Source organism: Bos mutus, chromosome 5, assembly GCF_027580195.1.
Source record: "Bos mutus isolate GX-2022 chromosome 5, NWIPB_WYAK_1.1, whole genome shotgun sequence".
In the NCBI taxonomy this organism is placed as follows: domain Eukaryota; kingdom Metazoa; phylum Chordata; class Mammalia; order Artiodactyla; family Bovidae; genus Bos; species Bos mutus.
The window spans coordinates 110,797,372-110,818,681 of NC_091621.1; the positions used below are offsets into that span (position 1 = coordinate 110,797,372).

The 21,310-nt window shown below is 49.8% G+C and overlaps 1 protein-coding gene and 1 pseudogene across 3 annotated transcripts; both read right to left on the reverse strand.

Moving 5' to 3' along the window:
* Positions 1-5,911: 5,911 nt before the first annotated feature.
* On the reverse strand, positions 5,912-20,714 carry PEX26 (peroxisomal biogenesis factor 26). 3 transcript variants are annotated; one of them, XM_070371624.1, is made up of 5 exons: positions 20,230-20,714; positions 19,119-19,259; positions 18,096-18,391; positions 16,392-16,538; positions 5,912-8,364 (listed from the first exon to the last, which is right to left on the reverse strand). In XM_070371624.1, exons 1-5 carry the CDS (start codon positions 20,442-20,444, stop codon positions 7,946-7,948), a joined length of 1,218 nt encoding a protein of 405 aa, XP_070227725.1. In that variant the 5' UTR covers positions 20,445-20,714; the 3' UTR covers positions 5,912-7,945. The 3 variants fall into 3 exon arrangements, with proteins under 3 accessions (XP_070227725.1, XP_070227726.1, XP_005895270.2); XM_070371625.1 differs by lacking the exon at positions 5,912-8,364 and adding an exon at positions 8,374-9,419; XM_005895208.3 differs by lacking the exon at positions 5,912-8,364 and adding an exon at positions 10,137-12,776.
* On the reverse strand, positions 8,654-8,751 carry LOC138988025 (U6 spliceosomal RNA; annotated as a pseudogene).
* Positions 20,715-21,310: the final 596 nt, after the last annotated feature.

Genomic DNA, 21,310 nt, shown 5'->3' on the forward strand with positions numbered 1-21,310 from the left:
ATGTGCAGAACAACCTCAGGATTTCAGCAGCCTCTTTTTTCTGCCTCTTTGCTAAGACCTTCTCTTGGGGGCAGCAAGTGATGTGGAAGGGCCAAGGGCCTTGCCCCACTCCCCTGGCTTGGGGGTGGTGGGGTGGGGACAATGGGTCTGGCCCTCTCTTCACACTTAAGATTTGGCCATGGGATTGATTACAGTTCCCTCACTTCCCCTCCTCCCCTCCCCAGTTTAGCTGTAAGCATTGCAAACTTCCCCACCAGTCCAAACTGAGCTGAGACAGTAAGGCACTCCAGTCTCTTCTCCCGCTCTCTTCAGGCCCCGCCCACCAAACCCTGAGAGACTCCAGGCAAATACACAGCTTTTCTGCAAGGTGCCACCACACACAGCTGCTCTGGCAGGATTCGATGACTCGCCAAGTGTCCCAGCACACAGATCCACCTTCCCTTCCTGGCTGTCTATCTCCGGCTGGTGGAGAATGAGAACATGATTTTGTAGCAATTTGTTCTGCTGAGCGTCCATTCCTGTGTTGTCTGATCTGTACTGTGAGTTTCTAGAGGACAGAGGACGGGACACGCGTCTTATTGAATATTTATTTATTTGGCTGAACTGGGTCTTAGTTGTGACATGTGGACCCAGTTCCCTGACTGGGGATCGAGCTTGGGCCCTGAGCATTGGGAGCTCGGAGTGTTAGCCACTGGACCACCAGGAAGTCCTCTGGGGCACATGTCTTAATCATCTTTGTACTTTAGAGCATCTCAGACACCATGCTTTACACACTGATACATACAGTGCTTAATAAATTATGAATTGAATTGTCTATAAAGATCCTAAAAATTGAGAAACATAATTAAACTAACTGCCAAGCACATGGTAAATGCTCAATAAAGGATGATGACTATCATTAACTATGTATTTATTTCTCTTTGAAACTCCCATAGCATACAGTGATCACTTTATCACTTCCATGACATCTACCATGCTTCACTTTGGAATCTTTTTTTCTTTTTAATATTATTTGGATCTTCATTGCAGCATGTGGGATCTAGTTCCTTGACTAGGGATCAAACCTGGGCCCCCTTGCATTGGTAGCATAGTGTTTTAGCCACTGGACCACCAGGGAGTCCCTACTTTGGAATCTTGGTATGTGTATATGTGCATGTGTTTATTTCTACAAAACTGGATGGAACACCTTGAAGTCTGGGGTGTTGGTGCTCTCTCTCAAAAGTAGCTAGTCAAGTGCATCGAAGATGCACAATAAACATTGCTGAGTAAATTGATTTTTTGAGTTCTCTTTGAAATTACCAAATAAATTCTTCATGTCATTAAGAACAGGTTCTTAATATCTTGGGGGTAAAAATGATAATGACAATACTGGTGATTATGATGGCATTCAGCAGCCTTCGTCATGATGATTCCTTGACCCTTATCATCTTTCACCTTTATGAGGTTAAGGGTTGGCAGGAGCCATGTCTATGCCATAAATGCTGAACATGGCATCTTTTGGTTCCAGGGAGATAAAAAGAAGGGTAGCTGGCATACACTGAATTGTGTCCCCTCTCCCACACAAATGATTTGTTGAAGCCTTAACCCTCAATGTGACTCTATTTGGAGATGGGTCCTTGGGGCCTTTAGGGAGGTAATTAAGGTTAAATGAAGTCATAAGAGTGGTGCCCTGATCCAGTAGGATTCATGTTCTTATAAGAGGAAGAGACACCAGAAGTGTATGCACAGAGGGAGGCCGACCAAGAAGGTGGCCATTGGCAAGCCAGGAGCAGAGGCCTCACCAGAAATGGACTATGAGTTTGGACTTCCAGTCTCCAGAGCTGTGCGATAATTCATTTCTGTTGTTTAAGCCCCTCTTGTGTGGCATCTTAGAAGACTAACATAGTAGTCTGAGTCTTAAAAGTAAAAAACAGTGACTTCTTTTTGGTTTTTAAGTCCTCTGTTTCACAATTATTTGGTCTGGGGCAACCTGGATCCCACCTCCATTCTATGTCGTTCTCCCTGAGTAGAAGTTTGGAATGAAAGCAGGCAGTCCCTGTGATGGTTAATTTTATGTGTCAACTTGACTGGGCCATGGGACACCCAGACATTCAGACATTATTCTGGGTGTGTTTGTGAAGGCGTTTCTGAATGAGATGAACATCTGAATCCGTAAGCTGAGTAAAGCAGATTGTCCTCCCCATTGGATGAGGTGGTGCCAGGAGGGAGCTCCGCCCATGACAAAGGTCATGAGGAAGGAGGCTCGGCATACGCAAAGGCAGGATCAAGCCTCAGGAGTCCCCCTGGAAATTCTCGAGCATCTACCCCCAAAACCAGAGTCTGCCTATTTTCTGCTTTGTGCTCTCACCTACACCTCTGACTTTACGGGGGGCTGTCCCCCACCACCTCTCGCTGAAAAGTTAATTTACAGCTCCAGTTAAAGTTCCTGGGCGTGACAAGAGTGTTTCAACCTACAAACTCCTTTGGAAGTCCTCTAGCCTGCCTGAATAGGTTCTTCCGGCCACATGTGATTGTTCAGAGCCTCCCAACTGTGAGAGGCATGAGATGTTCTAAACTAATTACAGATTCCTTTGAGCAGTTAAAAGATTGATTAGAAATTGTACTGGTGAAGGGTTTTTCACTTTTTGGGCCAATGTTTGCTGCTAAGTTTCCATATCCCTTACCTACTGTGTCCCTGGCAGTGTATTGATTAATATAATTGGTATATAGGAATGTAAATAGTAGCTTTAATGTTTGTAACCTTGGACCCTTGAGTTAATTCTTTTCTTGTTATAGCCCACCACACCTTTGCTCTATAGGAATGCAACCTTATCTAATGCTTTTGGAGGGTGGCGCCTGACTTTAGAATAATCACCTTTAGAGAAAAATAAGTTTTCTGAAGAAAGGATCTTAAAATGTTAACAGGCCTCCTGGCCAGAAGATGATGTAAATCACCTAAACTTTTGCATATGATAAGTTTGAAAGCCTGGCTTCGATTAGGATCAAGGACTGCTGTCCTTGGATGACTCTACCCCTTCCCCCATTATCCCCTATGCACAACTTAAGGTATAAAAACTACTTTGGAAAATAAAGTGCGGGCTTTGTTCACTGAAACTTGGTCTCCCCATGTCATTCTTTCTCTCACCTTCTGGCTGAATTCCCATCTGGGGTGGGAAGGCTCGTCAAGCCTACTAATTTTGCCTGGGCTTCTAAGATCTGACCGGGGAGGCCTTAGTGTCTCCTCTCCTTCGGGAGAATGGGAGGACGCCTGCGGCCTACGTAGGTGACGCAAATTCCTTATTTTGGAACTTTATTAGCTTTCCACATAAACCAAGTTATTCAGCCTCTTTTCTCCACTGAATTTCCTCACTGAGCTATCCTTATTTAACCACTCTTTATATCCTTAATTAACATTTAATTAAGCAATTGTTTCCTGATCCTCGCCGACGCCGTCCCCACTTTGAATTCCCTGGATCCACCAGGGCTGGACCCCGGCAAGTGGGCCTCATCCAGTAAGCTGAAGATTTGAATTAAATGAAAGGGCTGAGTAAGAGGGACCAGCTGCCTGCCTGGCTGCTGAGCTGAGACCCTGGTCTTCTCCTGCCTTGATCTGGAGCTTACACCAGCAGCTCTCCTGGATCCAACTTGAAGACTATGTCTTAGGCTCCATGATCATGCAAGCCAGCTCCTTATTTTCTCTCTCTCTGTGTATGTGTGTCTCCTATGGGTTCTGTTTCTCTGGAGAACCCTAATACAGTCCCCCTTTTTGCAGGTGGAAAAACTGAAGTCAGATACAGGCTGTTCACAGAGAAGAGCAATGTTGCTCTTGACAGTTCAGAACTTCCCTGCTTCCCATAGAGATTTTTAAAAATCAGCCTCAAAAGCAGGTGATTTGGACCCAACTAGGATACAGCGTTTCGTTCTTGTAAAAAGAGTGAAGTAGGGACTTCCCTGGTGGTCCAGGGATTAAGAATCTGCCTTGAGCTGCAGAGGATGTCGGTTTGACCCATGGTTGGGGAACTAAGATCCCACATGCCACGGGGCTTAGAACTAAACCCAGTACGCCACGACTAGAGAGACGTCTGCGTGCCACAGTGAAAGATTCCGCGTGTGGCAACTAGGACCGGGTGCAGCCAAGAATAGTGAATAGGAAAAAAGAAAAGATGGAGTTTACTTTGCCGAGGGGAGACTGGAGCCTGGAGGAAGACCTGGTACCTTCCAGGTACCCACACTGCTAGGGGAAGCTCGAGATTCCCGGAGGAAACTGTATTTGATAATAGAATTATCTAGATTTAGGCACTTGCCAAATGGATTTAACTCTGGTGATGGGTGATTGCCTGCCTTAAGACCGCTTGCATTTGAATGCTGGGCTCCCTGCTTGTATCCCAGCCCTGCAGGTGCTGAAAGGGAGGGGGCGCTGATGGCCACAGAATCGCAGGTGCACTGGTTCGCCTCTGAGGGCTGACCACTGCACGAAGGTGGAGGCACACAGCCCAGGAGGCCCTGCTCCCAGGCAAGTCCCCTCCTAAACCCACCATGGAGGAGGGTCTGGGTGGCCTTGTTTCAAGCAGGGGACAGCAGCGTTTTCCTGACGGTTCTGATTCCTCCTCTGCTCCCTGCCTGCCAGCTGGCTGACGTCAGAAGTGGGAGCTTTCAACGCATCCACTCCCATGGTGTTGCCTTTGATCCTGGCTAAGCTCAGCTTCCTGGGTGGGAGCCGGGGGTGGGGGCAGCCCTTTAGGCCCTCACCTGCCAGTCACAGAAAAATGAGATGGAGGGGACAGGAGGCAGTGGGCACTTAGAGCTGGGGGTCAAAGACTGACAGGTGACATGCAGAGAACACTGAGCTCAGGGAACGAAGAAAAACTCGCCTCCTTCACAAATGGGGGCAAGCTGGTCAGAGGCCAGTGGAAGCCCTGCCCTCACCCACACCTAAGGCTCTGTTACTGATCCTGTGACCACCTTCTGCAGCTGCCAGCCCTATTAAAGGCACCAAACAAGCAGCACCACAGGAAAGATAAGGCCGTCAGGTCAGTATCTCCCCTCAGGCCTTGGTGTTCTGCATACAGTTGACTCTTCACTTTCAGAAGGACTTCTGGGTTCTCTTGTTTTCCAGAAATTTCACAGAATGCTACGGGTATCACAGAGATCCAGGCTTTCTCCACCATACCCTGGCCGTGTGTTAAAAGAGTTGGAAAACAGCTTTCACCATCGACGTCATAAATCCACTTTAGAAAACTATCCCAGGAAAAATAACCGTGTCGTTTCATGGCCTTTGCACATACAGCCTGCTCAGAGCTGTTGTTTATACTAGCAAAAAGTCGGAAAGAACTAGAAGGCCCAGCACACCAGCAGGAAGGATTATGTGGCTGCTAAAAGGAGAGCTTGGAACCTCGACCGTCACCTCGTTTGGAATAAGGGTCTTTGTAGGTGTCACTAAGATCTCAAGAGGAGAGCACCTGGATTAGGGTGCTTCCTAAATCCAGCAACATTAAGCGAGAGAGAAAAGGACAAGACATAGAAACACACAATGTGGTAAGGCAGGGGTGGGAGATATTCGGCCACAAGCCCAGGGACACCTGGAAGATCCTCCGGGGCCTCTGGAGAGAGATGCCCTGACTGCGGACTTCCAGCCTCCAGAGCTATGAGAGAGTAAGCTTCTATGGTCTGAAGCCCCCCGGCTTCTGGTCATTTGCTTCAGCAACCCCAGGAGACAAATGTGTATAGTAGAGAAGCAGTAATGCTGAAAACTGAATAGATAATATTAAGAACATAGAAAGCACTAGATACATGTTTATGCAAACAATATGCACGTGTATGGAAGAGGTGAGATGATGTTGCTTTTATGCATTTTTTTTTAAAGTAAGGTTATTTGAATGAACATATTTCATGTCTTACAAATATAATGACTAATGTGGCCTGTTCACAACCCTGAAAATACAAGTCTGGCCACCCCATGTGGCAGGACAGCCACCCCAGGACCATGCTGTTTTTCACTCTGGTCAAGTGGACATTGGAGTCTTGACCCCAGCAGCACCACCTCACAGATCCACCATTAAAATCTGAGTGTCCACCCACACCTGCTTCCCTGTCTGAGACAGAGTAACTCCCTCTCAGGCCACAGTCCCCTGCCTCTATCTTTACCAAATACTCTCTCACAAACCCCATCACCTCCCCACTCTCCAGCCTCACCTTCCACAAGCCCGAAGAAAAAGGTGAGGCAAACAGCATGTCATTTCTTGACCTAGTCCTGATTAAACAGCCCCAAGAAAGTGTTAACTTGCATTTGCCTATGTAACAAGACACAGATCCCTCAGGGACCATTAATCTTATTTAATCCAACTAAATGTGCTATATGCAAAGTCCGTGTCTATTTAACCTATTTCATGCACCTATTTCAAATATTTTAAGTGGATTTTATCAAAAAGACTTAACCATCCTATTTTATAATAATAAATATTTTGTAGTATTTTAAATACTCCATTCCCTGTATCATTTAACACCTTCCAGTCTTTATAGTAGACGTTTGCTCACATGACACAAAAGTATCATAAAGAAAATAAGGCAGAAAAATTTTATCCCCATCTTTAAGGTACGAAAATAGAGACCTATTCCCCTTATATGTGGAACCTAAGAAGAAATGACACAAACTTACTTACAAAACAGGAAGAGACTTAGAAAACAAACTTATGGTTGCTGAGGGGGAAGGGACAGTTTGGAACTTTGGGGAGGTCATGTACACACTGTTGTATTTAAAATGGATAACCAATAAAGACTTACTGTATAGCACATGGAACTCTGCTCAATGTTACATGCCAGCCTGGATGGGAAGGGGGTTTGGGCAAGAATAGATACATGTATGCAGAAGGCAATGGCACCCCACTCCAGTACTCTTGCCTGGAAAATCCCATGGGTGGAGGAACCTGGTGGGCTGCAGTCCATGGGGTCGTTAAGAGTCAGACACGACTGAGCGACTTCCCTTTCACTTTTCACTTTCATGCATTGGAGAAGGAAATGGCAACCCACTCCAGTGTTCTTGCCTGGAGAGTCCCAGGGATGGGGGAGCCTGGTGGGCTGCTGTCTATGGGGTTGCACAGAGTCAGACACGACTGAAGCAACTTAGCAGATACATGTATATGTATGGCTGAATCCCTTCACTATTCACCTAAAACTTCCACAATATTGTTAATCAGCTATACCCCAATACAAAATGTTTTTGGCACTACAAAAATAAAAAGAAAGAAAGAAAGAAAATAGAGACCTAAAGATTAGACGACTTTTGCAAAGTTACAGAGCAATTCAGCAGCAGAGCCAGCATCTCTCTATAGGGAGAGATTTGCTTAGCTTTTCTGCCATCAATCAACGTTGATGCTACTGTTAATGTGACTTTTCTCTAAAAGGATTTCTGCAAAAATCCTTTGGTTTTTCAACCAAGTCTCCAAATATTACCTGATGCTTGTCAGTCCCCATCTCAGATGGTAGAAAAGGTGACAAGGGTATGTGAAAAGTTTCTGAGGTGCTTGAAAAAGAGGAGCTTGTCAACAGTGTGAAATGAGAGCTGGGGGTCAGTGTTAAAATTAGAAGTGGGTCATAAAACCCAGCCCTGCCAGGTCATCTGGGGAGGGACAGCGGCTCTGGTGGCCCCCACCCCTCTTCTACCTCAGCCTTTCTGCCAGCCTACCCACCCGCCCACTGGCTGCAAGGCCCTTCTGCCGGCCTGCAGTTCAGCCAGCTAACACTCTCCTGAACAAACCCCGTCTGCAGCCACTTTTTCACAGGTTCTCAAGTACTGGGGTTACCAAGAGGGCTGGATGTTTGAAAGATAAAACAGAAAAAAAAAAAAAAAAAACAAAAACAAAAACCCACCATTACAGTAGTTATCTCAGAGGCATGGGATCACAAGTCCCAAATTTGCTTTTATACAATTTTTTAAATTTCTAAAATATATCAGTCAGTCCAGTTCAGTTCAGTTGCTCAGTCGTGTCCAACTCTTTGCGACCCCATGAATTGCAGCATGCCAGGCCTCCCTGTCCATCACCAACTCCCGGAGTTCACCCAAACTCATGTGCATCGAGTCGGTGATGCCATCCAGCCATCTCATCCTCTGTCGTCCCCTTCTCCTCCTGCCCACAATCCCTCCCAGCATCAGTCTTTTCCAATGAGTCAACTCTTCGCATGAGGTGGCCAAAGTATTGGAGTTCAGCCTCAGCATCAGTCCTTCCAATGAACATCTAGGACTGGTCTCCTTTAGGATGGACTGGTTGGATCTCCTTGCAGTCCAAGGGACTCTCAAGAGTCTTCTCCAACACCACAGTTCAAAAGCATCAATTCTTCGGCGCTCAGCTTTCTTCACAGTCCAACTCTCACATCCATACATGACCATTGCTTAAAAAAATTTTTTTTTAATGTTTTTATCAAGTGGCCTGGAGGCTGGCCAAAAATATCTGGATCCCACTTTAACCCTGGAGGAATGGCACACATGGGGGTTTCAGTAGGGCCCTGTGTCCACTGCTTTTTTCTGAGTATAGTTGGTTTACCACGTTGTTAGTTTCAAGTACACAACAAAGTGAATCAGTTATACATACAGCCGGTTTTTAAGGTTTTTTCCCACATAGGCCATTACAGAGTACTGAGTAGACTTCCCTGTGCTGTACAGTAGGCCCTTACTATTTTTAAAAATGCGGAATGCTTCACGAATTCATGTCATCCTTGCACAGAGGTCATGCTATCTCTGTATTCCAATTTTAGCATACGTGCTTCTGAAGCGAGTACCATGTCCGTTGCTCTTAATTCAGCTCCTTGTCACCCAAGAACCAAGATCTCCAGGGGTAGAGAAGCAACCTCCTCATTAACAATTGCTATGTCAAGTTCCAAAGCACCGGGCTGGCAGGTGGTGAGGGAAGCCTAGGGAGGGGAGCTTGCCTGAGAGAGCACACGAGAGAATGACAACCCACAGCCCCTCCCAGGTGCAGACGCAGCAGCCCACCAGCCCGGGGCCGCTCCAGCCGGGGAGCAGAGGGGAGAGGCGGACAGACGCCCTCTCCACAGTTCACATCAGGCCTCTCTGCCATTTCCTGTGGCTGGCTTAGTGGTTGGCAGAGACAGTGCCACCCCAGACTTAGAAGTGGAGCGTCTGGGAGTGTGAAAGGCTGGCTCTCAGCTTTTCACCAGGTACCAGGCAGGCTGGACAGAGGGCTACATTTGCCAGGAAGTGGCAGCAGAGGTGTGATGCCCATCTGTTCCTCTCAGACTCGGGCTCAGAAGACGGTGGAGCGGCTCCATGGCATTACAGGGAAAGGTGTGGGGCTTATACTGCGAGGCCGTCACAGAAGGGAGCACGGGGCAGCTGAACAGAGTGAGGCAGCTCTGCAAGAGCGGATGCGGACAAACACCCAAGACTGGGTTTAAAAGCATGGCACACGTGTGCAGCATGCCATCATCTGTGGAGAAAGAGGAGCTTAGCATCAGAGGTTACGTGGAAGGATCCAGGTGGCAATGGTGGTGGGCAGGGGGCCAGGGGTGCGGAGCAGGAGGGAAAGACACCCTCTGTGCCTTCTCAGTTTTAGACACATAAAACATCGTTTTTAAAAGAGCATGAACACGTGAGCAAACACATCCATGGTGTCACCTGCCACGTGTCACAAAGCCACGAGATACGCCCTCAGCCCCTCTCTAGAGGCAGCACTGTGTCCTCCCCTCCACTGCCCACCCCACCCATGACGGCCCGTGCAGCCCAGCTGCCCCTTACCTCACCATCTCCCCAGCTGCCCCTCAGCCCCGAGAACCGTCATCTCAGAACCAGTGGAAGCGACCCACTCGCTGGGGCCGAGGTGGCACGTGTGAGGATGGTAAGCTCCAGTGGCTGGTTTTTGGGTACACGAGGGGCACCGTGAGCAGTGAGCGACGTGGATTGTGGAGGGGACTCCTGTCTTATGCAAGCTGAAGCCTGGGGGTCACTTCACCCTGGGATCTCCATTTCCTTAACACACAAAGCAGGGGTTGCAATGGGGGAGTCTGTCTAGATCACACGCCGGCAGCCCACCTCATGGCCACTTCTCCGGATCTGTTGTGTACTGGGTGCTTTGAGCACAGGCCCACAGAAACACGAAGCAAGCTCTCCGTGCACGCTGAAACATTCTGGGAGCCCCACAAAAAAATGGAACAAACAGGTAATAACAGATTTTATTTAGTCCAATATATGCAGATTATCATTTCAATATGCCATCAATATAAAAATTACCAAGTCTCTACTCTTTTTAGCTCTGTGTTTGCAATCAGTGTGTATATTTACACAGCATCTTGATTTACAATACGCGATCAATATAAAAATTACCGAGTTTCCACTCTTTTTAGCTCTGTGTTTGCAATCAGTGTATATTTTATATTTACACATCTTGATTTGGCCCAGCCACACCTCAAGGGTTGAAAGGCGGCTGAAGCTAGTGGGGACCTCCCTGGTCAGCACCGGTGCTGGAGTGACCAGGTGGCCTGCCCTTCGCTTCAGATGTCATCAGGCTTCGCGCTGAGGCCGGCCGGAGCAGCAGCTGCATCCCCAGACAAGGCCCAGCCACTCGAGCAGTGGGTCCAGCTCCTTGCCAGATGAGGGGAGCTGGGGCTGGATGCCAGACAAGACTGCAGAGCAACTGGCGAACAGGAAGCCAAGATGCCCAAGGCCTGGAGTAGGGTCACACGGGCTTCGGGGCGACAGAAGTCAGGGTTTCCACAACACAACCCCCCTCCCCCACACTGAAGCAGAGGCTGCTGTCAGTTACATCCACTCATTCTCCGACATGCCTCTGAACACCGTCTAACCCCTGGCCCTCAGCCGGGCAGTGAGGACACAGCCACCCCTCATGGGGCTCCTACCCGAAGCAGGAACCTGCTAACACTGCCCTGGAGGCTCATTTACTCACCCAACTCACCCAAAAATTCCTGTGAGAGGACAATCACCTTAGAGATGAGGTTAAATCACTTCCCAACAGCATCACACCAACAGGTGGGAGGGCAGCCTCCCACCACTTCAACATTGCAGTCACACACCCCAGCTTCAAAGAGGCCCCAGAATCCCACAGTTGCAAGGCATGGGGCCACCACTGCAGAAACCATATGAAACAGGGGCCAGGAGAAGATTCCCAGGGGCAACCCACCATACGAGAGGGGAGCTGGGCCTCCAGAGGATCAGCAGGCGCAGAAGGTAAGAGGTGTGAGGGGTGCAGGGCTCAGAAAACCGTGACTGCCAGCAGCTGGATCAGGCCCCATGTGAGGTGGGGGTGTCGGCCAAAACCAGTGCCCAAGGTCCCTACACTCCATAAGAACTGGGGTTTTACCCTCAGGCCAGGGGAAGCTACTCAAGAGTTCTATCCGTGGCACGAACAGGACCAGGTTTTAAAAATCACTGTAAAGGAGAAATCCCCGAGCCTGATCAGCTCCCTTTCTCTCAGCATGTTTTACGACACCCTAGGACTTAACCTCCCAGGGCCTGAAGCTTACTCACTCCATCATTTTATGAAAGCGATGCCGCTGACCTGGAGCTCCTGAGGGTCTTAATGCAAAGCTGATAAGTCCCTGGTTTTCCTGGCCTGCTAGGCGCCTCCATCCCCCAGCCCCACAGCAATGGCCTCCATGTCCCCGCAGAGACAGGGAGGATTCTTGCGGCCACTGACAGAAAGCACTGAAACATTTCAGCTGCACAACCGCAGGGCCCTACTGCCTCCCACCCCCAGACAAGGAGCAACATCGTTCACTGCCTCCCAAGCCTCCCCCCTGCCCAACCCCCTCCACACATCCTTCCAGCTCCCCTGATTATCTGCTCCATTTTCAGTGCATCAGCTTTTGAGGCTGGCCTACTTTCCAAGGATGCAGGAGCAGAAACACTTGTGTGTTATACGAACAGCAGAACATAACTGGAACAGGACACAGAAAGGGGGGAGCCAGCAACAGGGTGTGCCAAGGATGCAGCAGAAGCTAGTGAAAGAACGAGCAAGGCAGAGCGCAAACCATCACCTTGAGGGGGGTGGGGGGCAGCAGGAAGGAAGGGGCAACAGGAGGGAGAAGGCAGAGAGACCTCCTCACACAGCCCCGCTTGGCCACTGACAGCTGGAACAGAGCTTAGTCCAGGAGGCAGCTGCCCAGATCCCCTTACCCAGTTAGAAGAGGACTTGAGGCTCAGGAAGCCATGCTCAGTGTGAGCAGAGGGCAGCCCACGGCACATCTCCGGGCTTGGGGAGGAATGGGGAGTGATAAGCCAGACCAGACTATGGAGCCTGTCCCGGGGACAACCTTCAGAGGTAAGTGTTCCATGCAAGTGCAAGGCCAAGGTCCCCCAGCCAGGACCTTGCTCTGAATTTCCAGCTGCATGAACCTGTGGCCTGAAAGACCAACCCCTGCTTCTGCAGGAAGACGGATCGTGTCAAGGAATGTCAAGGAGGAAGCACTCCCTTCCCACAACCCCTCCTCTGCAGAGCTGTGCCTCTTGTCTCCATAAAACCTGCCAGGCCCGCCAGCACGGGGCGCAAAGGGGAGGATGCTGAGGCAGCCTGACACAGTGCCCCAGCCAGGTCAGCTTCCCCTGGAATTAGGCTGGCTGCGCTGGCAGGGCCCATCGGCTGCAGGAAGCAGGCTGCCAAGGATGAGTGACTCTGCTCCTCCGGCAGGCTTGGGGCACAGGGGGTTGAGGCGAGCAGGGACGACCACTCAATGCTGGATGGGAAGCTGGCAGAGAGGAGGAGACATGGCCTCGCGGATCCGCTGGAAGATCTGAGCCAGCTTGTAGAGGAAGGGCAGGGAGCGGGGAGATGCTGCAGGGAGAGGCCAGTCAGTACCCGCCCTACCCCTCCCGCCCCCCACTCGGCCACTCCTCCCCCAAAACTCTCCCACCTGGGGAGTGACCATGCCAGTGCCCCTCATCCCCTCCCAACGGGAGAGAATTTCCCTTTCTCCAGAATATAATCTCTGGGTTGTATTTTCTTTATGTGGATGAGAGAAAACTTCAGTTTGCTGAGAAAAAGATCCAAATTTATTATGTTTTAATCTAACTTTTTAATACTAAAAAGTTGGTAATGATGGCTGCCTCTGTGTAGATGAATTTGGGAAGAGACTTTTCACTACATTCCTCTTTGTGCCTTTAAGTTTGAAGCCAAGCCATAATACTACCTCTTTTTATCATGTTAATTATATTAACAATAAAAGTAAAATTAGCCTCTTTTGAATGAGAGCTGAGCTGGCTGCTTTGGTTTGTTTTTCCTTATTTGAATTACTGATTTTTTAATAGACTTTCTTCCTTCTTAAAAAAAATATGTTACTTTTAAGAAAGTGATTTCAGTCCACCCTCTTCATGTCCTCCTGGCCGGGTTCTAACTGCAGCCCAGCCCTGGGCTCTCACCAACCTGCACTGACTGTCCTGGGCGCTCCTGGAACAGCCCCTTGCCATCCCCACTCAGAAGTTCTGAGACGCCAGACCCCAGGGTTCTGAGACTGAAGGACTCCTAAGAACCACAAAATTCTTTCTAATTTTTACTTTTAAGTCTCTGGAATAAAGTAAAAGGTCAGAGGGTGGACAGGACTGAATACAAACTCCTAAGCTTTCCGAAGGGCTAACCAGTGACTCTCCTCAAGCAAACAGGGCTGTTCAGAGGGATCTCCTGCTCAGTACCAGCCATGGGGTCAAATGGACAAGCTGAACTGTGCAGAAGCAGCTCCCAGACAAGAAAGAGGCAAGTGGGGACACAGAAGGGTTTGGGGTTAAATGAAGAGCAGCAGAAAGAATGTCTGTGTGACCCTGGAGCAGTCACTTCTCTCTGGTTCTTAGGTTTCCCAACCGAAAAAGAAAATGAAAGTGAAGGGATTGAAATTAGGGGTTTCCAGTTTTCCTTTCAGTTTTGAAAGTTATACAACCCTAAGTCTAAATTCATGAGAAGAGGTTAGGTTGTAATTCACACAAAGTCACACACAGAAAAGTTCACGAGTGAGCTCCTAACCTCTGGCCCGGTGCTCACAAGGTGAATTCACCCTCGGGAAAGAGTACAGCAGAAAACAGCAAGAAATCATCAAAGTGTTCGGAGGTACCACCTCATACTGGTCAGAATGGCCACCATCAAAAGTGAAAGTGAAATCGCTCAGTTGTGTCCAACTCTTTACGACCCCATGGACTGTAGCCTGCCAGGCTCCTCTGTGCATGGGATTTTCCAGGCAATAATACTAGAGCGGGCTGCCATTTCCTTCTCCAGGGGATCTTTCCAACCCAGGGATTGAACCAGGGTCTCCAGTATTGTAGGCGGACGCTTTTACCGTCTGAGCCACCAGGGAAGTCCCCTGCCCCCGTCCCCCCCACCAAAAAAAAAAAAAAAAAAATGCTGGAGAGGGTGTGGAGAAAAGGGAACCCTCCCACACTGTGGGTGGGAATGTAAATTGGTGAAGCCATTATAGAGAACAGTATCAAGGTTCCTTAAAAACTAAATACAGCTTCCGTGTGACCCAGCAATCCCACTATTGGGCATATATCCAGAAATAAACATAATTCAAAATACACGTGCACCTCACTGTTCACAGCAGCACTATTTACAACAGCTAGGACATGGAAGCAACCTAAACATCCTTTAAGGGAGGAATGGACAAAGATGCAGTACACACACACAGTGGAATATTACTCAGTCATAAAAAGGGACAAACGAAATGTGTAGAGACATGGATGAACTGAGAGGGTGTCATAGAGTGAAGTTAAGTCAGAAAAACAAGTATCGTATATTAACACATATGTTGTGCAATCTAGAAAAATGGTATAGATGACCTTATCTGCAAAGCAGAAATAGAGACACAAACGCAGGAAACAAATGTATGGATACCAAGGTGGGAGGAAACTGGGAGAATGAGACTGACATACATATACATATGATTGATATACATATCAATACTATGTACAAGATCGAAGCTGATGGGAACATAGTGCACAGCACAGGGAGCTCTACTCAGCGCTCTGCAGTGACCTGAATGGGAAGGGAGTCCAAAAGGGAAGGGTATATATATACATACAGCTGACTCATTGTGCTGTACATTGGAAGCTAACACAGCACTGTAAAGCAACTATGCTATGATAAAAACTACACAAGTAAATAAAGAGGAATCACTGAAATGTTCAAAAACAGGGCACTGTAAAATCAATTATGGAAGTTACTGAAAACTGGAATATTATTTAGTTGTGTAAAGTTTTAAAGCCATTGTTTTTTTTTTTTTTTGGTGGGGAGGGCCACAACTCATGGCTTACAGAATCTTATTTCCTTGACCAGGAATCGAACCCAGGCCTTCAGCAGTGAAAGCATGGGGTCCTAACAACTAGATCGCCTGGGAATTCCCTAAAGCCATGTTTTAAAGAATACTTATAGGGGGATGAGGAACTGGAAGAAGGCTGTCAAAAAGTCCTTTTAGTTATAAGATAAATAAGTATCAGGAATGTAATGTACAACATGATGACTATAATTAACACTGCTGTATGTTACATACCAAAGTTAAGAAAGTCCTAAGAGTTTCTCATCACAAGGAAAAAAATTTTTTTTCTATTTTTAAAATTTTTTATCTATATGAGAGGATAAATGTTCACTGTACATACTGTGGGAATCATTTCATGATGTATGTAAGTCAAATCATTATGCTCTACACCTTAAACTTATACAGTGCTGAATGTCAATTACATATCAACAAAACTAGAAGAAAAAAAAAGAATACTTAACGACAAGCAAAACTGCATCCACATCCAGAAAGACTAATGATTACAGTAGCTGACTGCAGGCTGATTTGTTTTCTCCGTCATACTTTCCTGTTTTCCATATTCTCTAATATATATTTTTCCTATTGTAATTGTATTTCTACAACAAAACATGTTTTAATCTAATGTTATTTTTTTACACATTATGATGAAGGTTTTTCTTTTTCAATTCTGAGGGGACTTCTTGGTGGTCCAGTGGTTGAGAATCTGCCTGCTCGTGTTTGATCTCTTCTCTGGGAAGATCCCACATGCTACAGAGCAGCTAAGCCCATACACTGCACCTACTGGAGCCCAAACGCTCTACAGCCTGGGTGGCAACCACTAAGCCTAAGCCCCACAACTACTGAACAGCCCCTACTTGCCACAACTAGAGAAAGCCTGCGTGCAGCAACAAAGACCCAGCACAGCCAAAAGAAAATAAATAAGCCCTGAGGCTCTACTCAGAGTTCACCCCTGGACGTCCAGAGTTGACAAGGCAGAATGGACTCTCTCCAGGACTGGTCTCTCCTTCAAGGTGGGCTGGCTCCAGTTCAGGTCCACCAGCTCCTCCGTGCAGATGAGACCACAGAAAACCCCCAGGAGGGCTCCCAGGCCCAGCCCTGGTCAACCGCCCTATCCTGGGAGGGTGGGTGGGGAGGCAGGTGTCCTCACTCACCTGGATCAAACCTCAACACCAGGAGGCAGAGGAGCAAGGCGGCCAGCAGGCTCTTACTGAAGGGCAGAGAAAAGAAGTGGCTGACTGCAGAGTCCCAGAGATGGCGCAGCAACGTCAGTAGAGACAGGAACTTGTGGGAGGAGGAGCCTGGCGGGGTGACAGAGTAGAACTTCAGTAAAGAAGCAGCTTCCCGACTCCAAGCTTTGAGTCTAAGTCGAGCCAAGACTGGTTTCCTCATGCAGTCCACAAAATGGTTCAAAGGGAGCTCCCAGGCATCCAGAGATGCCTTCAGCACTGATTATATCAGAACACCAGCTCCATCCAAGAGGACTGTGACGACACCAGACACCAGCTCCACAGGAGAGGACTCTGGCATCACCAGCATCAGCTCCAGAGGAGAGGACTCTGATGCCACCAGATACCAGCTCCAGAGGAGCGGGCTCCGACATCACCAGACGCCAGCTCCACAGGAGAGGGCTCCGACGTCACCAGACGCCAGCTCCACAGGAGAGGGCTCTGACGTCACCAGACACCAGCTCCATCCGAGAGGACTGTGACATCACCAGACACAACCTCCGTAGGAGAGGATTCTGACATCACCGACACCAGCTCCAGAGGGGAGGGCTGTGACGTCACCAGACACCACCTCTGTAGAAGAGGACTCTGACCTCACCACATACCAGCTCCACAGGAGAGGGCTCTGACGTCACCAGACACTCGCTCCACAGGGGAGGACTCTGATGTCACCAGACACCAGCTCCACAGGAGAGGACTCTGACATCACCAGACACCACCTCTGTAGAAGAGAACTCTGACATCACCACACCAGCTCTGTAGGACAGGACTTCAACAGAAATGTCAACTTAGCTGGGGAACCTGGTACATCTGGTGTTTCTTTAACAGCTTCACAGTATTCTTCATATTCTGGCCTAAGACATATGCACAGTTACATAGCAATAATTCTTGATGATCAGTAAAGGCAGAAAACAAAGGGCACCTCACAGGCACAGTGAAGAATCCCGTCTTGGACTGAGCACAAACATGAACATCACCTTCAAGCCCTGAAGACACCCTGGACTCGCCATCCGAGCGCCTCCTCCCCAGGCACTGGACAGGCAGAGGGTTTGTGGAGTTACATGGAGTCCCTGAAGCCAACAACCTGCTGCAAAGAAGTGACCCTGCCTCAGCAGGTCCCTGCTCTTAGGTACACAAAGAAAACACCTCAGAGACAGGATTAGTCTCCTGAGGGCTGAAGGTCCTCCGTGTATGCCTATTCTATGTGTCACGAACAGAGAAAACAAAGATCAGGGGGTTAAAAACCACGAGGAGGAAAACTTCAACTCAGCATCAGGAAGAACTTCCCTGCACAGCCCTCCACAGCTGAAAGGCGCTGCTTCAGGAGATGGTGAAGTAACATCCTGGCCAGGCCAGCACAGAGGAGACAGATCTACTGACAAGGGCCCATGGAGGAGATGACTTTCAGGAGACAAAAGTAAGGCTCTGAGACCTGCACCACCTGCCTCCCAAAGCCAACCGCAGAGGGGCTGGGCTTTCGAAGCACCTCAACAGATTTCTTATCCTGCAATCTGGAAGTTACTCATACAAAGCATTGTTCCCAAGGCCCAGGAAGGTCATGATGGACCCCACGTCCAGGAGGAAGCCCTCAGCTTCTGCACAGAGGGCTGCAGAAGGATGATGTCCCACCTTCCTGGTTTAGTGTCCGCGTCTCCTCGGAGCCAGAGTGCCCATGTGTCTGCTGCTGCCTCGCTGCACTAACGGCCTGAAGTGCATCCAGCCGCTGTTTCTCGCTGAAGGCTGCAGAGCCCACCACCAGCTCTTCAGCCTCTGACAGGAGGCCCAGAGGAAGTAGCACTCGCTGCAGGTGAAGTTCTGCTAAGGATCTATACTCTGGAAGGCCCTGGTTGTCAGGGTCTTGAAGCCAAGCACGGACTCCATCCAGCACAGCTCCAGGCTCTTGCATTTTACTGTATAAAAGAACACTGCAGCCCCAAATAATCCAATCCCAGAAAAAGAGTGGTCAATGCTTCACGGTTTGTTAATTTCTCTTAACCACTAAACTCCTCCTACCCAGCCCCTCCTTTGTGCCCTCAAGTCCTTCCCTAAGGGACACTGACAAGTTAAGAATCAGGAGCTCTTAGAAGCAGCAAGCAACTCTCAGCTCTGGCACCCCCCCCCCCGTTCTGTCACCCCACTTCACGTCTCCCATCCCTTCCTCTTTTCCCTATCACACTCCTAAATTCCTTCTTCCTCATCTTTTCATGCATATGTTTTGAGTCTGGAGGGCGCCAGGGGGACAGGGGGCGGGGGACAGGGAAAGAATTAGATTTAAAGGGAAATGGTATAGAAAGAAAAAGATGAGATATGAGAACTGAAGGGGTGTGATGTGCTTAGTCGCTCAGCCATGTCAGATTCTGTGTGACCCCAGGGACTGTAGCCCGCCAGGCTCCTCTGTCCATGGGGGTTCTCCAGGCAAGAACACTGGAGTGGTTTGCCATGCCCTCCTCCAGGGGATCTTCCCAACTCAGGGATCAAACCCAGGTCTCGCACATTGCAGGCAGATTCTTTACTGTCTGAGCCACCAGGGGAGCCCAAGAATACTGGAGTGGGTAGCCTATCCCTTCTCCAGAGCATCTTCCCGACCCAGGGGAAAACCCTCTTGCTCCTGCGCTGACTCAGTGGGGAAGCAGTAAGGACCTAAGGACCTACCACAGTTCCAGGACTTTGGGGGGCAGCTTCTCAGGAGCCTGGTAATATTGAAGAACCCAGGACAGGACTTCCCGCCACCGATCCATTTCTGCCAGGGCCTGGATGCCCACAACACACAGAGAGCATTTCACCTCCAAGGAGCTGTCCGCAAAAAAGCCAATTTGGGAGTTCAGAAGTGGTTCCCCTGCACTGCCATGCCCACCTTCAGCTTGGGACTGTTCTTTACCAGCTCCCAAGTCAGTAGCAATTACCTCTCACCTCCCCCCATCCCCAGTATTCAAGAGGGCCTCACAATTATGACCCGTCTCATGAGCCCCAGCAAGAGAAAACTGCCCTTTGCCCAGGAGCTAAACGTTTTTATAAATCTAAAGGCCAATCAGCTGTTGACCAGCACACGTCTCTGTATCCAGGTAAAGTCAGGGTTAACCGACAGGAAGCGTTTATTTACTCCCAAGGGGAAAAGAACAGCTGCAGCACAGATGTGGGTGCAAAGAGGACCAGCCCTAAGAGTTTGCTTAGTGAAGAAAGGGCAGAAGCAGTCTCCGCCCGAGCGCAGCATCAGAATCACACCCTCAGCCTTTACAGCACCCAGTCTTCACCGACCCCCAAACACTCAGGAAAGCCCCCAGTTCATCCTTCTCTGGGGCCAGCTTTGACCAGTCTACCCACGCCCTCCCTAGTATGACCTAATCCAACGAGCAATGCAGGACCAAAATTTCAATTCTTTGATCCAATCTTACAAGAGGACCAGAACACGACTCCTGCTCTGAACCCCAACCCGAGGAGTGAGGGGGGCTTCTTCGGGGAGGGGTGGAAGGAGAGGACTTCCGGCACCAGCTTACTGCAGTAATTTAACAAATCAATTCTATCTTCCCATTAGACCATTCTACCCTGATATAGGGAGAAAGAATTGATTGTGGGGTCCCACTAAACCCCGTTTACGTCTCGACCGTTTCCTCCGCGGAAACCGACACAAGGTGAGTCCCTGCTTCGCGGAGAAGCACCGCGAGGAAAACAAAGAATAAGGGTCGCACAAGCAACCAGACTGCAAGAGTGCTGGCGTCTGGAGGCCTCCCACCGTCCCCGGAGGCGAACCGAGCCCCGGACGTACGCGCCCGCCGGCTCCTCCGCCAGGCCCTGCCAGGCGCGTTCGCAGGTGCGCAGCGCCGCGCCGAAGTCCAGGTTCACCACTAACAGGTCGGCCGCCTCCTCCAGCAGAAGCGCGGCCGCCGACGGGGCCGGGACGGCACGCACGGGCTCGCTGCTCCGCAGGGCTCCCCCGAGCGCCCTCAGCGGGGCTGCGAAGGTTGCGGGGTCACTCTTCATAAGTGCGCGCCAGGACGCAGCCCTCTAGGGGCGCGGGTGTGCGGTGCAGTCTGGGGAGGAGGAAGGGGTGGTCTTCACAGGCTCTGGCGCGGGACAGCCTGGCGCCCTCGGATTTGTGCAGCACTGAGTCCCTGGGCACCCGGTCCCACGACAAGGACTGGGACCCCGGCTGGTGTATGGCCGCCCGTGGTCTTTTCAGTTGCAGGGCCGCAGCCGCGGGCTCGGGAACACGGGGGCCGACATCTTGCCTGCGCGCGCAGACCCGGACGACGCTCTGCCCCCGGCGGCGCGGGGCATTCTGGGAGGTGTAGTTCCGCTCTTGGAGCGGTCGTCCTCCAAGGCAGGCGAGGGACTTCGGACTACAAGCCCCGGCAGCCCGCGCCCCGGAAGTTGTCGCGGCGAGAGGAAGCCTGCCGACGGAAGGCGCGGAAGGGGGTATGGGTGGAGGCGTGGGCCTCCGGCACCTGCGCCCCAGGTCTCCGGGATGCAGCCCCGGCAGCGGGCGGTAAAGGCAGTCCGTGTGCCGCCTCCGCCGGTCCCCCGTCAAGCTCACGGTCAGTCCACAGTGGGACTCCGAACCTCGTGCCAAATAGAGATCTCGTGAAAAACAGAGCCGTTCGGTGTGTGATGCAGTTTGCAATAAAGCCCTGAGACAGAGCACGTATTCCTTACGTTATGGCTGTAATAGTAATTATTAAGTGGTTGTACGCAGACACAAGTTACATTTATTACTGCGCTTCACTCAGGTTTTTCGGGGCCTCTCAAGTTTGTACTAAACCCTAGGTTTTCCAGTTCCTACCCTGAGGTCTCCTGAAGGGACTCCTCTTTGATTACATGAGACGGGCCAGGCCAGGAGCAAAGTCAGC

Coding starts and splice junctions, on each gene's coding strand:
- PEX26 (XM_070371624.1), bottom strand. CDS start 20,444: ATGAAGAGTGACCCCGCAACCTTCGCAGCCCCGCTGAGGGCGCTCGGG. Junction 19,260..20,229: donor GCGGAGGAGCCGGCGGGCGC/GTACGTCCGGGG, acceptor TTTTGCGGACAG/CTCCTTGGAGGTGAAATGCT. Junction 18,392..19,118: donor CCCAAAGTCCTGGAACTGTG/GTAGGTCCTTAG, acceptor TTGGGGCTGCAG/TGTTCTTTTATACAGTAAAA.